This window comes from Mandrillus leucophaeus, unplaced genomic scaffold (assembly GCF_000951045.1).
Source record: "Mandrillus leucophaeus isolate KB7577 unplaced genomic scaffold, Mleu.le_1.0 Scaffold194, whole genome shotgun sequence".
NCBI lineage: Eukaryota > Metazoa > Chordata > Mammalia > Primates > Cercopithecidae > Mandrillus > Mandrillus leucophaeus.
Window position 1 is genome coordinate 269,951 of NW_012101965.1, and position 14,107 is coordinate 284,057.

General features: G+C 42.3%; 1 protein-coding gene across 3 annotated transcripts in view; it reads right to left on the reverse strand.

Annotated features, from left to right (window-relative positions):
- Positions 1 to 1,983: 1,983 nt before the first annotated feature.
- The window catches only part of ABRACL (ABRA C-terminal like), a 14,487-nt gene continuing 2,363 nt past the window's right edge, over positions 1,984 to 14,107 (reverse strand). The window contains exons 2-4 of one of the 3 annotated variants that reach the window (XM_011978403.1): positions 13,529 to 13,530; positions 11,269 to 11,331; positions 1,984 to 2,575 (exon numbers count right to left, since the gene is read on the reverse strand). In XM_011978403.1, coding sequence (XP_011833793.1) covers positions 2,391 to 2,575; positions 11,269 to 11,329 — 246 coding nt within the window. In that variant the 5' untranslated portion in view covers positions 11,330 to 11,331; positions 13,529 to 13,530 and the 3' untranslated portion in view covers positions 1,984 to 2,390. Of the gene's footprint in view, positions 2,576 to 11,268; positions 11,336 to 13,528; positions 13,531 to 14,107 lie in introns of all 3 variants that reach the window. The other 2 variants (XM_011978402.1, XM_011978404.1) reach the window with 2 other exon arrangements.

Sequence of the window (14,107 nt, forward strand, 5' to 3'; positions counted from 1 at the left end):
GGGCATATATGATGGTAGCTTTTGACCATGGCTTCTCATTTACCTTTTCATTTTCTGCCATATAATGGTAAGGATTCATTCTTCCAAAGGTCTCTTATTTCTACAGCGAACCTACATCATTCCCATGTAGCCAGCATCATTGCTTTTGGAAAACTACCCCTTTCTTATTTGAAATGAGGTTGTCAAGCACAGTAACTCACCCCATCCCCACTGAGAAACCAGCATGTGACCTGTGGCCTGTCAGTTCACGGTGTTTCATCCCCCTGGTAAATGTCATTGGTCGAAGGGGTAGGTTTATACTGCAGTGAGACCAATCAGAATTCCCTTCTTGGAATTCATAATTAGATATTATAATAAATGCTCTCTCTACTAGAATTACTAATCTAGGAATAAGTGAATTTGCAACTACCAGAAGCATCTTCCCAGCTATATGCACGGAGTCTATTTAGAGTAGAAAGAGCTCAAACCAGAGAAGGTATGAGAGCCAATGTGGAAAAACAGAGAGTTTTGACTTTGTTGAGTCCCTGGAGCCAGCCACGCTCAAAGTCTGCACCATCCCTGGAATTGCCAGTTAGATGAGTCCAATTTCAAAATTCAGACTCTACAACTTTCTACCTAAGTGAACTTGGACAAGTTACTTGACTTTTCTGTGCCTCACTTACCTCATCTGTAAAATGGAAGGTACTATTAGTACCTACCTCACAGGGTTATATGAGAACCTCACAGGTTATATAGCATTGTAAATGCTCAATAAAAGTTAGCAATAACCATCAAGTGCCAGTGAATTCTAATATTGTTTGATCTACTTTGAGTTGGGGTCCTGTCACAGCAGAAAGAGCACAGATGAGAGGGCTTTGATTTTAAAAACATGCTTAGAGTTCATTCTTCCCCTGCCTTTGCGTTATCATCATCCCCATGAGGATCCTGAGCAACATTTCAACTGGCTTGTCTGACCACTTCTTCACTCTCTACAATCTACCTGAATCACTAGTGTCAGGGCCATCTGCACTAAATATCACTGTCATCATGGAATGTCCTTGCTCCAGTTTCTGTTCAGATTCCTCTTCTTGGTTTCCCGGGTCCCACTTTCATGGTCCAATGAACCACCTCTCTCCCCAGAATTCTGGTCGGCCTGATATCTTGCCTTTCACGAGATCATGCCTTGCCGATTTGTGTCCTTCTGCCTTTCCTTCAGTCATCAGCCTCATCATCCCGTCTTTTTCTCCCTCGAGATAATCAGCTGCAATCATTCCTCAATGCAAGCTCTGCCCCCTCCAGGATCTCTCCCCTGGCCACTGTGGCTTTCACTGCTTTTACTCTTCTTGGTATTCCAAGTCATTTTAAATTCTGTAACATGCAATCAGAGATTATCCCATATTGTTTCAGATGGGTGTCACCCAACTAGAATTTGAAGTTTATGTGAAGTTTTTGGGTTAGATTTTTTGGCATGTCCCCTAACTCAGCAATAAGCACACAATCAGCCTCAAAATAAGTATTTTGTATAGGGTCCAACCATAACACTAACCATTTCTATTTCTTTTTTCTTTTCCTTTTTTTTTTTTTTTTGTGAGACTGAGTCTCGCTCTGTCACCCAGGTTGGAGTGCTGTGGGGCAATCTCAGCACAGTGCAACCTCCACCTCCTGGGTTCAGGTGACCCTCATACCTCAGCCTCCAGAGTAGTGGGTATTACAGACATGTGCCATCACACCCAGCTAATTTTTGTATTTTTAGTAGAGACGGGGCTTCACCATGTTGGCCAAGCTGTCTCGAACTCCCAACCTCAGGTGATCTGCCCACCTTGGCCTCCCAAAGTGCTGGGATTACAGGTGTGAGCACCTGTGCCCAGCCATTCCTATTACTGAAATTTGGTAGTTCTGAGAGAATTTGTTTCAGATTAACATAACTTTTACTGCAGTTATCTAATATTGATACAAAAACTCAATTCTGAGAAGCACACAAATACTTAAATGACAAAATAAGGCAATTTTGAGACAGCTACATGTCTTTATTACATAAACATTATAATATTTCTCATAGGAGTTGGTCTTCAATTTGCTTGTTGCTTTTGCAGAATGTCAAATATCTATAGAAAATGTCTAATTATTTATGAAACAAACATTCCCCTGTCCCCGCCTCCCAAAAAACCTCATTGCCTACAATTCCCAACCAGATTCCTGAGAAAAATAATAGGATTTGTTTATTTTATAGCATCATACATAAATTTTCTTTCAAGATATAAAAAAGGACAGACTTCTAAAACATTAATCTCCTGTTGTTTACAAAGTTCTATAAAAATACATTAAGTATGTTCAAATGTTTGTTCTTTCACTTTATATTCCAGTTTACCAGAAACAAAAAATGGCAGTACATAAAAGATATGTGAACCACATTAATCTTGCAGTAATACAATGTCAACATCATCATGAACACCTTGCAGAAGCAGCTCTCCTGAATACGTTACAATCTTCCTTCGTTTTGCAGCTTTGAGAGTCCCTACCAATGCTTCAAAGAGGTTGGCACATTTATCGTCTCGGAAGAGGACCCCAAATTTCACGCTTAACTTTCCATCAGCATCTAATTTGAGAAAATACATTGTTAGCAAATGTAAAGTCTGTGTCTTACCGTCAAGTATGGCAGATTTATAAAATCTTTAATACGTTTCTGACTATGGGCTATCCAAGATTACAATTTAACATTTAACAGTCATAAATTCAACATATTCTCTTCCCAGATCCAAAAAGTAAGGGAATAAATACATGTTATACGCCTCTTAGCCTTAGGATTACCCAAAGACTGAGAACCAAGAAACATTCACAAAAGTTGAATGTGCTACAGTGCTAATATTGCAGATAAATTTCCCGCTTTTTATTTGTTAATTGTTACGTGAGTTTTTGAATCAATAAAGACTACAAATAAAATAGAAAACCAGGATCAAGAGCAGTGTTTCTCTAAGTGTGTTCTGAACACTCGGAATCCCCAGGGTGGGAGTGGGGGGCTCCTTAAAAATGCATTATCATCAGCCATTTATCAGGACCACTGAATCTGAATTCCTGGTAGTAGACTCAGAAATCTGTATTTCATATGAGCCCTAGATTATCTTATTTGGAGGCCAGTTTTGAACATAGACATCGAAAGTTAAGATAGACCAAAAGTGGATCTGCTGTTAAAAATCAGTCACCTGAAAACCTGGAGACGAGAGTAATCTGGGAGACGCCTCCCTATCCTTGGGTGATTCCTTTGATCACCTGACTGAATCCCTGACCTCCTCCTAGCCCTCTACTGCAGGTTCTTCCTTCCAAAGCTACCCCCACGGTCAAGAGGATGGCCCTCACAGTGAGGAGAGGACCATTTCTTGACCCAAGGTTCTTCAGTGCCCACGCTCCCTGGCGAGAACTGCTGAGTGGCTGCTTGGCAAACTCCTACTGTAAGCACAGCACTGTGTTAGACGCTAGAGACAGATATAAGGAAGGAGAGAATTGCTTTCGAACTTTCAAAGCAATGACTCTGAGTCCCATGAGGAAATAAGAAATATACACATAACAAGTTAAAGCAACAATACAAAGGAGTACGTGATTGGATGCCAAATAAGAAACCAAGAAAATACATCCCGGCTGAGTGCAGTGGCTCATGCCTGTAATCCCAGCACTTTAGGAGGCCAAGGTAGGAGGATACCTTGACCCCAGAAGTTTGACACGAACCTGAGCAACATACTGAGACCATCTCTTCCTTAAAAAATAAACTAAAAATAGCTGGGTGTGGTGGAGTGCACCTGTGATCCCAGCTACTCAGGAGGCTGAAGTAGACGGCTGTTTGAGCCCAGGAGTTCGAGGCTGCAGTGAGCCATGACCATGCTAGTGCACTCCAGCCTGGGCAACAGAGTGAGACCCTGTCTCAATAAAAAAAGAAGAAAAAAAGAAAATATATTTTACAGTTTAGAGGAGGGCAAGATGTCTTTGGGCAAGAATGGTAAGGAAGACTTCATGGAGGAGGCAGTATCTCTTCCGGACTTGAAAGGAGACAATAACCTTGAGCTTTTTTTTCTTCAGCTTCATTGTGATGATATGCTCTGAGCTTTTCAAAAACCTAACAGTCCTCAGTGGAAATCTCTGCCACCTACTAGTCGTTTGGCCTTGGGCAACTTGTTTAAAGCTCCCTAAGCCTTGGCTTCCTCCTGTGTAAAATGGGGACCTGAACATCTTTTCTCGGTGCTGCCAGGAGACACAGTTTGAAAGCACTCGGCACACTGCCTGGCACACACTGAGCAGACCATCAGCGACCAGGGGCTCTGCTGTGACTGACACAAGTAGGGATAGTGTGCTAAGCCACAGGCAAGGCTAAAAACGAGTAAGGTGGCTGGGGGAACAGTGACCAGCGTTGAGTAGTTTACTCACCTGAAATAGATCACCTACGATGAGAAGGAGGATGAAAGATGTTCTAAAGGGAAAACAGGGAATCTGACCATGGTTGGCCTGGAAAGCAAAGATGCACCTCTTTGATTTTTCAGCTTCTACCTGCATGACACTCTGTGTGCAACAGGAACCTGTCACTGACTACAGATAGAAGTGGAGCTGCTGGTAACCTCAGGCAAGTCCTCCAAGCTCTCTGAACTTCAGGTATCCATCGAATGAGGGTAAAAATACCTCTCACAGGGCTGTTGCAAGGATTAACAGACATAATAAAGAAAAAGCCTTTTCTAGAGTGCCCAGCATACAGTGAATTCTCAACTTTGGTTAAAATTTTTAAAGACACCAAAGACAGAAACCTGGGTGTAATCTTGGAGTTCTCATGCCCCCCTCATCCCTCAATCTGACAAATGTTTGGGTGATTCCACCTTCTTTGTGTCTTCTGTGACTACTGCCTCTCCTCTCCAATGACAGTTAATTCCTTGGTTCAGGTCCTAAGTGTTTCTCACTTGCGTCACTGCAAGCTGCTGAGAACTCCATACCAGCCTCCTTTTCTGCATTTTTGCCCCTCAATACATCCTCCACATGGGTGCAGAAGAAACAATGTGGAAGAAATTTTATGAGATGCAAAGCTCATTGTTACTCTTCTACTTTAATCCCTCTTTCTTTCTTTTTTCTTTTTTTGAGACAGGGTGTTGATCTGTTGCCCAGGCTGGAGGGCAGTTCTGTGATCATAGCTCACTGCAACCTCGAACTCCTGGACTCAAGAGATCCTCTTGAGCCTTCCAAGCCTCCCATGTAGCTGGGACTGTAGGCATGCGCCACCACACCTAATTTATTTCTATTTTTAATAGAGACGAGGTCTCGAACTCCTGGGCTCAAGCATTCCTCCTGCCTTGGCCTCCCAAAGTGCTGGGATTACAGGTGTGAGCCACCTCATCAAGCCTACTTTAATATTTCAATGGCTCCCTATGACCTTCTAAATAAGAGAAGTCCATGGCCTTGCAGAAGAGGCACTTCATCCTCTGGCCTTGCATCTATCGCTTGCCTGGCCTTCTGCCATATCACTGCATGTACCTTCTGATTCAGTCACAATGACCTGCTTGCTGTGCCTAAGATGATATGACAGATCCTGCCTTTGTAACAGTGCCCATGTTCAGTCATCTGCCCAGAAACCCAGAAACTTTTTCCTAGCTAAATTATTTTTCTTCAGGAATGAATTCAAATGCCACCTTTTCTAGAAGTCCTTCATGATCCCCTCAGTTGAGAGAATAGCTCTTCTTATAAAACTGAGTATATATCTATCAAAGTGTTCACCATCATAACAGTATTAATAGCTAACATGTATTGAGTACTTGCTATGATCCGGAACTGTTCGATGCATTTTACAGTCGTTAAAATTCACTTAATCTGTATTTCATGGAAGATAAGACACAATTGATTGCAAGAAGCATCATTATTTTATATTACAATTAAACTGCCAATTTAACCATAGCATGCCATGTACTATAAGATGCATTTTTATTTGAGAGATTTTTTTTTTTTTTTCTTTTGAGTTTCCTTCTTGTTGCCCAGACTGGAGTGCAATGGTGTGGTCTTGGCTCACTGCAACCTCTGCCTCCCAGGTTCAAGGGATTCTCCTGCCTCAGCCTCCCAAGTAGCTGGGATTACAAGCACCCGCCACCACGCCCAGCTGATTTTCATATTTTTAGTAGAGACAGGGTTTCACCATGTTAGCCAAGCTGGTCTCGAGCTCCTGACCTCAGGCAATCTGCCTGCCTTGGCCTCCCAAAGCGCTGGGATTATAGGCGTGAGCCACCGCACCCAGCCTATTTTAGAGATTCTTTTAATGTGAAGAAATGTGTCCTTGAAGTAGAGTATTACTGTTTTACAAACAAGGAAAACAAGGCACAGAAAAGTTTAGTAAAGTTGCCAAGGTCACACAGCAAGTATGTAGAGGAGCTGGGATTCATTTCCACAGAGTCCAACTTTACAGCGCATATTAATTACTTCCCTCTAGGTACTTCTAGTTTGCCTGTCTTTCAGCTACCTAAAGAGAACCTCAAAGATGGAGATGGAATTCTGTTTATTTTTACATCTCCAGCACTTGAGCACAAAGGGGACCTAAAAAAAAATTTGTTGAATGGAAGAATTTAAATATCCAAGTGCTCTCTCCCCATTTAATCTTTTTCACTATATGAAAAATGAGACTTTAAAGAATTTGACTTTGAATGAAAAGATAAAACTAAATTCATCAGTTTTCATCTTGAGCTCATAATATGTAGACTAAAGCAAAATCATTCCAGATACAACTTAAATAATTAACCATAACACATTCAAAGATTACACATATCTACATATGCTTTCAAACTCAGTAAGTCATCTTTTGCCAGGAATGAGAAAGTCAAGGTATCCTGATGAAGCTGCAAAATTAAAAGTATTTCCATGCTTACAGAAGTTATGATAATTATCTTGTCTTCTAACGTGAAAGCTGCTAATTTTGAAGCAGAATTTCAGTTTGCCTTACCAGAATAATGACTAGTACTGTAAAGGTTAGAATTTAAAAACTAATTGAATATGGGCCGGGCACGGTGGCTCAAGCCTGTAATCCCAGCACTTTGGGAGGCCGAGACGGGCGGATCACGAGGTCAGGAGATCGAGACCATCCTGGCTAACACGGTGAAACCCCGTCTCTACTAAAAAAAAATACAAAAAACTAGCCGGGCAAGGTGGCGGGCGCCTATAGTCCCAGCTACTCGGGGGACTGAGGCAGGAGAATGGTGTGAACCCGGGAGGCGGAGCTTGCAGTGAGCTGAGATCTGGCCACTGCACTCCAGACTCCGTCTCAAAAAAAAAAAGAAAAAACTAATTGAATATGACCAATAAACACTAGGCTGACATGGATACAGAAAAGAAAATCCTACAAATCTTTAGAAATATGCCTTTAACACCTATAACTATCCAAACAACAGTAAAAGCATGGCTGGGCCCAGTGGCTCACGTCTACAATCCCAGCACTTTGGAAGGCTGAGGCGGGTGGATCACATGAGGCCAGGAGTTCGAGACCAGTCTGGCCAACATGGCGAAATACTGTCTGTAGTAAAAATACAAAAATTAGCCAGGAGTGGTGGCGGATGCCTGTAATCCCAGCTACTCAGGAGGCTGAGGCAGGAGAATTGTTTGAACCCAGGAGGCAGAGGTTGCAGTGAGCCAAGATCACACCATTGCACTCCAGCCTGGGTGACAGAGCAAGAGTCTTGTCTCAGAAAAAAAAAAAAAAGAAAAGAAAAGAAAAAGAAAAAAACAATAATAATGCTGCCAAGAGTAAGATGACCTCACTGAGCTCAGGAAAAAAACAGGAGTGTGGGAGGAAGAACAGGAGGGGCATCGCTGTGGAAAATAAGACTCATCAAGCCTCCATCAAGTGGGTGTGGTGAAATGGGTGGGAGAAAAATTGAGTTAGGGAAGATTGTTGATTTCTTTGATTAGGAAACTAAATACATCATGGCCAGACGAAGTGGCTCATGCCTGTAATCCCAATACCTTGGGAGGCTGAGGCAGACGGACCACTTGAGGCCAGAAGTTTGAGACCAGCCCGGCCAACATGGCAAAACCCCATCTCTACTGAAAATACAAAACTTAACCAGGCGTGGTAATGGACACCTGTAATACCAGCTACCAGGGAGGCTGAGGCACAAGAATCGCCTGAACCTAGAAGACAAGAGGTTGCAGTGAGCCAAGATGGTGCCACTGCACTCCAGCCCGGGTGACAGAGCGAGACTCCGTCTCAAAAAAGAAACTAAATAAATTACATTTTCCAATGTCTTCTCAGTGTTCTCTTCAAACAATACATTCATTCCCATTCCAAAACCAACTCATGGATTTCCCCCTAAACTGACCTGCCCTATACTTCAAAGTCCTACCTGAGATGCAAGACTTCACTGAGTGCCCCCAACTACTACAACTTCCAATAATCTATTTTGAAAGGACCATATTGCATGTCAGCACTTCATAGTTCAGCATACCATTTTTTTTTCTGACAATTGCCTCATGAGTTTTTTATTGTTTTTCTTTTTGTTTTGAGATAGGGTCTCACTCTGTCCCATAGGATGGAGTGCAATGGCTTCAACACAGCTCACTGCAGCCTCAACGTCCTGAGCTCATGCAATCCTCCTGCCTCAGCCTCCAGTACAGCTGGGACCACAGTTGTATGCCACCATGCCTGGTTAATTTTTCAATTTTTTTGTAGAGATGGGATCCTACTTTGTTGCCCAGGCTGGTCTTGAATTCTTGGGCTTACATGATCCTCCCACGTTGGCCTCCTGATGTGCTAGGATTACAGGCCTGAGCCATGGCACCTGGACTATGAGATTTTTTTTGTTTTCATCAACTAAGTAGTAAAATCCCTGAGGAAAAGGAACACACTTTATACCACTTGTACTACACAGTTATTAGCACATATAGATACTCAATAAGTATTAACTGATCATATGATTCAACTCACTTAGTTGTTGACTATCTTAGGACTTAAGAGTCCACACCAACTTTAATATGCCTCATTTATCTTTTCTTGGTACATTTCAGTAATGATGACTTGGGTTTGATATAGAAATAGAGTGACTAAGACAAAAAAAGAGGGAGTAATAGGAAGAATAAAGGCCCCAGAAGATATGCATGTCCAATCCCTAGAATCTGTATGTTACCTCACATGGCAAAAGGGACTTTTCAGATGCAATTCAATTAAGGACCCCACGACAGGGAGGAATCCTGGATTACCTGGGTGAGCCCAGTGTAATCCAAAAAGTCCTTAAAACAGAAGAGGGAGGCAGGCCGGGCATGGTGGCTCACACCTGTAATCCCAGCACTTTGGGAGGCCGAGGCAGGTGGATCACTTAAGGCCAGGAGTTCAAGACCAGCCTGGCCAACATGGTGAAACCGCATCTCTTTTATGTTTGCTTGCTTGTTTGTTTGTTTGTTTTGTGAGATGGAGTCTTGCCCCACTGCCCAGACTGGAGTGCAGTGGTGCAATCTTGGCACAACCTCCGCCTCCCGGGTTCAAGAGATTCTCCTGCCTCAACCTCCCTAGTAGTTGGGATTATAGGCACATGCCATCACGCCCGGCTAATTTTTTTTTTTTTTTTGTATCTTTAGTAGAGACAGGGTTTCACCATGTTGGCCAGGCTGGCCTCGAACTCTTGACCTCGTGATCCAACTGCCTCGGCTTCCCAAAGTGCTGGGATAACAAGCGTGAGCCACTGCGCCCGGCCAGTGAAACCCCATCTCTAATAAAAATACAAGAAACTAGGCCGGGTGTGGTGGCTCACACCTGTAATCAAGCATTTTGGGAGGCCGAGGTGGATGGATCACCTGAGGTCAGGAGTTCAAGACCAGCCTGGCCAACATGGTGAAACCCATCTCTACTAAAACTACAAAAATTAGCTGAGCATGATGGCAGGTGCCTATAATTCCAGCTACTCGGGAGGCTGAGGCAGGAGAATCACTTGAACCCGGGAGGCGGGAGGTTACAGTGAACCGAGATTGCACCACTGCACTCCAGCCTAAGCAACAGAGTAAGATTCTGTCTCAAACAAACAAACAAACTTAAAAGAAAAAGTGGAGGAGGTCGATGTGATGCAACGTGTGGACTCAATCAGCTCTTGCTCGCTTTAAGACAGAGAAAGGGGACCATGAGCCAAGGCCACCTCTAGAAGCTGGAAAAGGCAAGGAAACTGATTCCCTCCTGGAACCTATAGAAAGGAGTCCCCTGCCAACACCTTAATCTTACTCTAGCAAGACCCTTGTCAAACTCCTGACCTACAGAACTCTTAAGATATTAAATGTGTTGTTTTACATCACTAAATTTGTGGCAATCTGTTACAGCAGGAACAGAAAACCATTGCAAGGGACATTTGATATTAATGGCTTAATGGAATTTTCCAAGTCTGTCCTGTTACTTCAAAGGATTTGTGATTCATGAACAGACAGTGCTTTAAGAAGAATCAAACTATAATGACACAAATCTTGAGAGCCTCTGAGGGACTTTCTAGAACGGGTTTTCACTTACATGATGTAATTTTAAAACTTCCAGTCCTATTATCCTAGTTGTTGCTGAATACGTCTATTATTCTCATTATTTTCAAAATGCTCCCCAAATTCTTGCATGTCTCATCTGAGATGTACCAAATACCTAAAGCCACAAGTAGAATAGTAATTTTCATTACGACTTAGGAAGAAGACGTGAATACTACCCATTTTGCATGTCACTATCTTCAAGGAAGCTGCCTAGTTATTGCTGAAGAAAAAGATAATTTTTCTTAAACATTACCTAAAGGGTGATTTATTTTAGTTATCTTAATTATACAAAACTCAAGATTTGAGATTTGGAGAAAATAAAGACAATTTAGTATAATTTAGTATAATTTCAATGTAAGTCCCTAGTCATTTACAAGTTTGTAAAACGATGACATTTTAGATAAGATGATTTAAAAAAAGAAGTTTGTAAAATGATAGCAGAACAAAGCAGAAAACATGAATTTTAATAGTATGATAAGTAAAAATTTGAACATGATTCAATTACCAAATTTCAATGTAGTCAGATGAAAGAAGCTTGGTAATTTGCTTTCTATTGAAAAAATAATGAAATATCTCAACCATTCTTTGCATCAGAATCACAATACCCCAAAAGCCCTGTGTCTCCAGATGTCACTTTCTGGCTAAGGGCAGTTACCACCTGGGGCTGTGGGCAGAGCTGCCATACCTCTGTCCTGAACCCCTGGGTGACCCCTTCTAGGCTTCTCCAGCATGCCAGTCTCGCCTGTTCAACGTAAAGCCACGAAAAATACCCTATCTCTGTTAGATACTTACTTTTTGAACCCAAACGATGAATTTCCTCCACTAAGAGGTTAACCTCATGATCCACATTCATTGCTGCCTGGGAGGGAAAAAGGAAGTCTAAATTATCACCATTACATTCCATTAAGCACATCCAAATCCAAGGGCCCTTTGTCTTTTTCATGTCGCATTTGTCACTATTAATTTACCATGTCCCTTTTCCTAAAAATATTTGTGTGATGCATGTAGCACTGAAGTGTCCCCATTTTCCCTCTACCTTTGTAACCGCCCCCTTAGCTGCCTGCACTCCTATTCTCCACATCCGTGGGGGAGAATACAGTCATTCTCCTTGCACCCATGATTCACTCTGAGTAGGTCTTCTTCAGGGTACCCTGCTAGGCACCAAAAATACAAAAGGTGTGTAGCACAGGATCTGCCCTCAGGGATCTCACATTCTAAAGGCAAATGAGGGTCTACAATGAAGAGCAATGTGACAAATACTCTTTGAGTGGTGGGTCCAAGGCATCTGGAAGCACAAAGGAGTAAACGGCAGGAGGCTTTCTGGAGGTCACTGGGGAGGAGTGGTCCAGCCGGACAGGAGGGTAGGACACTCTATACAGGAGGAAATGCATACGTAAAGCAAGGCAACAAAGGAGAAAACGCATAGCACACTTGAGGCAGGCCTAAGCTAGGGGCTGGACACCTCACAATAAACTGACACACACTCCCTGCCCTTCAGCAGCCAGTCTAGTGGGGGAGGCAGATCAATACAACAGCAATTTTAATACCATCCTGTCAATCCAGTGACATACAGGGACATCATGGCCTTCTCTGGGCAATGCCCAGTAAATCCGACTGCAATAAATAGCTTGTGGTGAAGATCATTCATCTGCAGATAAGGAGTTCAGAATAAAATAGAAGCTGAGCCTTTCCTTGGCTCACTAAGTCCTCCAACAGCTGGGTTCTGCACACTGTTCTAGCCTCTTCCACCCCCTTGAACTCTAGACTGTAGCCACATGGGACTTTTTAATCTCTCAAATGCCCCTTGCTCTCTCACCTCCAGCCTTCACACATACTATGGCTTCAATTCAGACTATAGCTATTCCTCTTTGCAGGGGCTAATTCACACACATCCTGCTCCAGCTTAAATAAAAGCCTTCCCTGAAACCCTGGAGAAGCAGTACTCCCTCACTGTGTTCCCATAGCACCGTGCCCCTCATTTCACCCAACTGGAATTACATTTCTGGACTTTCACTACCACAGGGTAAGCGCCCCTCTGCAGGGATCTGACTATAATGCTCACTGCTGTATCATGTCTGGCACTAAGAGTGGAGGGTAAAGAAATATTGACCTCATGAACTGAAAAGAACACGCAAAGGCATGAGAGGGATTGGAAGTACACCTGCAGGATGTCAGGAAGTATGAGCAACTGGGTAGAAGATGCATCAGTTCAGCCTGTTTTCAAATCATAATTTTTTCAAATCAAATAAGGGACCAAAACGGTGGAGTTGTGTGTATGGTTTCCTTCGGGGTGATAATTTGCAAGAAACAACTTTATCCATATGGAGTGTAACTAATTCTTGCTAGCTGTTAAAAACAAGAGTGACACCTAAGGCTATATACTACCTGCTTACATGATATTGATTGGGACACTAGATTTTCCATCTGCTAATTATTAAAAGTGCCACTACCATCTGCTCTGTTGCTTGTGTGAATATTATAATTTAAGAAGCTTAGATTGTAATAAAACATGAAATATTCAACTAAATGCATCTTCATAAAACTTAATATGAAAACTTATAGTGTTCAAATATTGGGGACTTTGTGTTGGTGAAGTCATATCTATAACATTATATGCAATTCAAGACATAGTTTAAGAGCGATACTAAAAAGCTAAAATATACACAGAGTACACAGCCACTAAGCCTGAACACCATGCCATGAGAATAAAAGTAAGAAAAAACTATTAGTAGCAGTGTGGTGGGCAACTGTTGTTTTGTCTACCCAGCACCCATTTCCCATTCTGGCACCGGCAGTCTAAGTTTTGTTTGGATAAAGCCTTTCCCTCCTTATGCTAAACCCATGTATCCTGGGTAGAGCCTTACCCTGGGCTCCAGAAGCAGGTCAGAGCCAGAATAATTGGTTTGAGGCATGAGGTAGCTGAGCCCATCCAGAACAATTAGGTTCAGCCCTGTGATTTTGCCAGAACTATTAGTAAAACGATACTCTCCTTCCACTTGGTTCTAAGATATTAGTTTATAGTCCCTGATATCAATGGCCACCATGTGAGAACCGCTGGCCAGGAATAAAGCTAACACAAAGAAATGTCCAGTCATACAACAATGACTGAGCCTATATAAGACCCTGGACTTTCCAACTCCGTGAACCAGTATCTTTCCTCTTTTTGCTTGTGTTGGTTTGACTGAGTTTCTATTACTTGCACTCTAAAGAATCTTGACCCATAAAGTTAGCTTAGAGAAGAACTGCTGCTTTAAAAACAAAACAAAAAAAACTAAAGCTCTTTTTTATGTACTTTATGAATAGACTTTGTGTTCCTCTACTGGGTAGGATGGATAAGTGTAATAGAAAGGCAGATTTGAGAGCCATATAAAAAAGTTCTCTAGCAATTAAAATTGCCCAACAATGAATAAAGTTTGCACCCTGTTCCTAGAAACATTAATGCAGACATAGTAAGGATCTGTGAGGGATGATGAAGAAATTAGCCTGTACTGGACAGAGGGAGAATGAAAATGTCCAAAGAAATTAAGGAACTCCCCAATTCTGATTCTCGACCCCCTAGAAAGATGTTATCTCTTTAACACCCTTCTTCACTCCTTCCTCCCAACACCAGCAACACACTTCAGATTTAGCT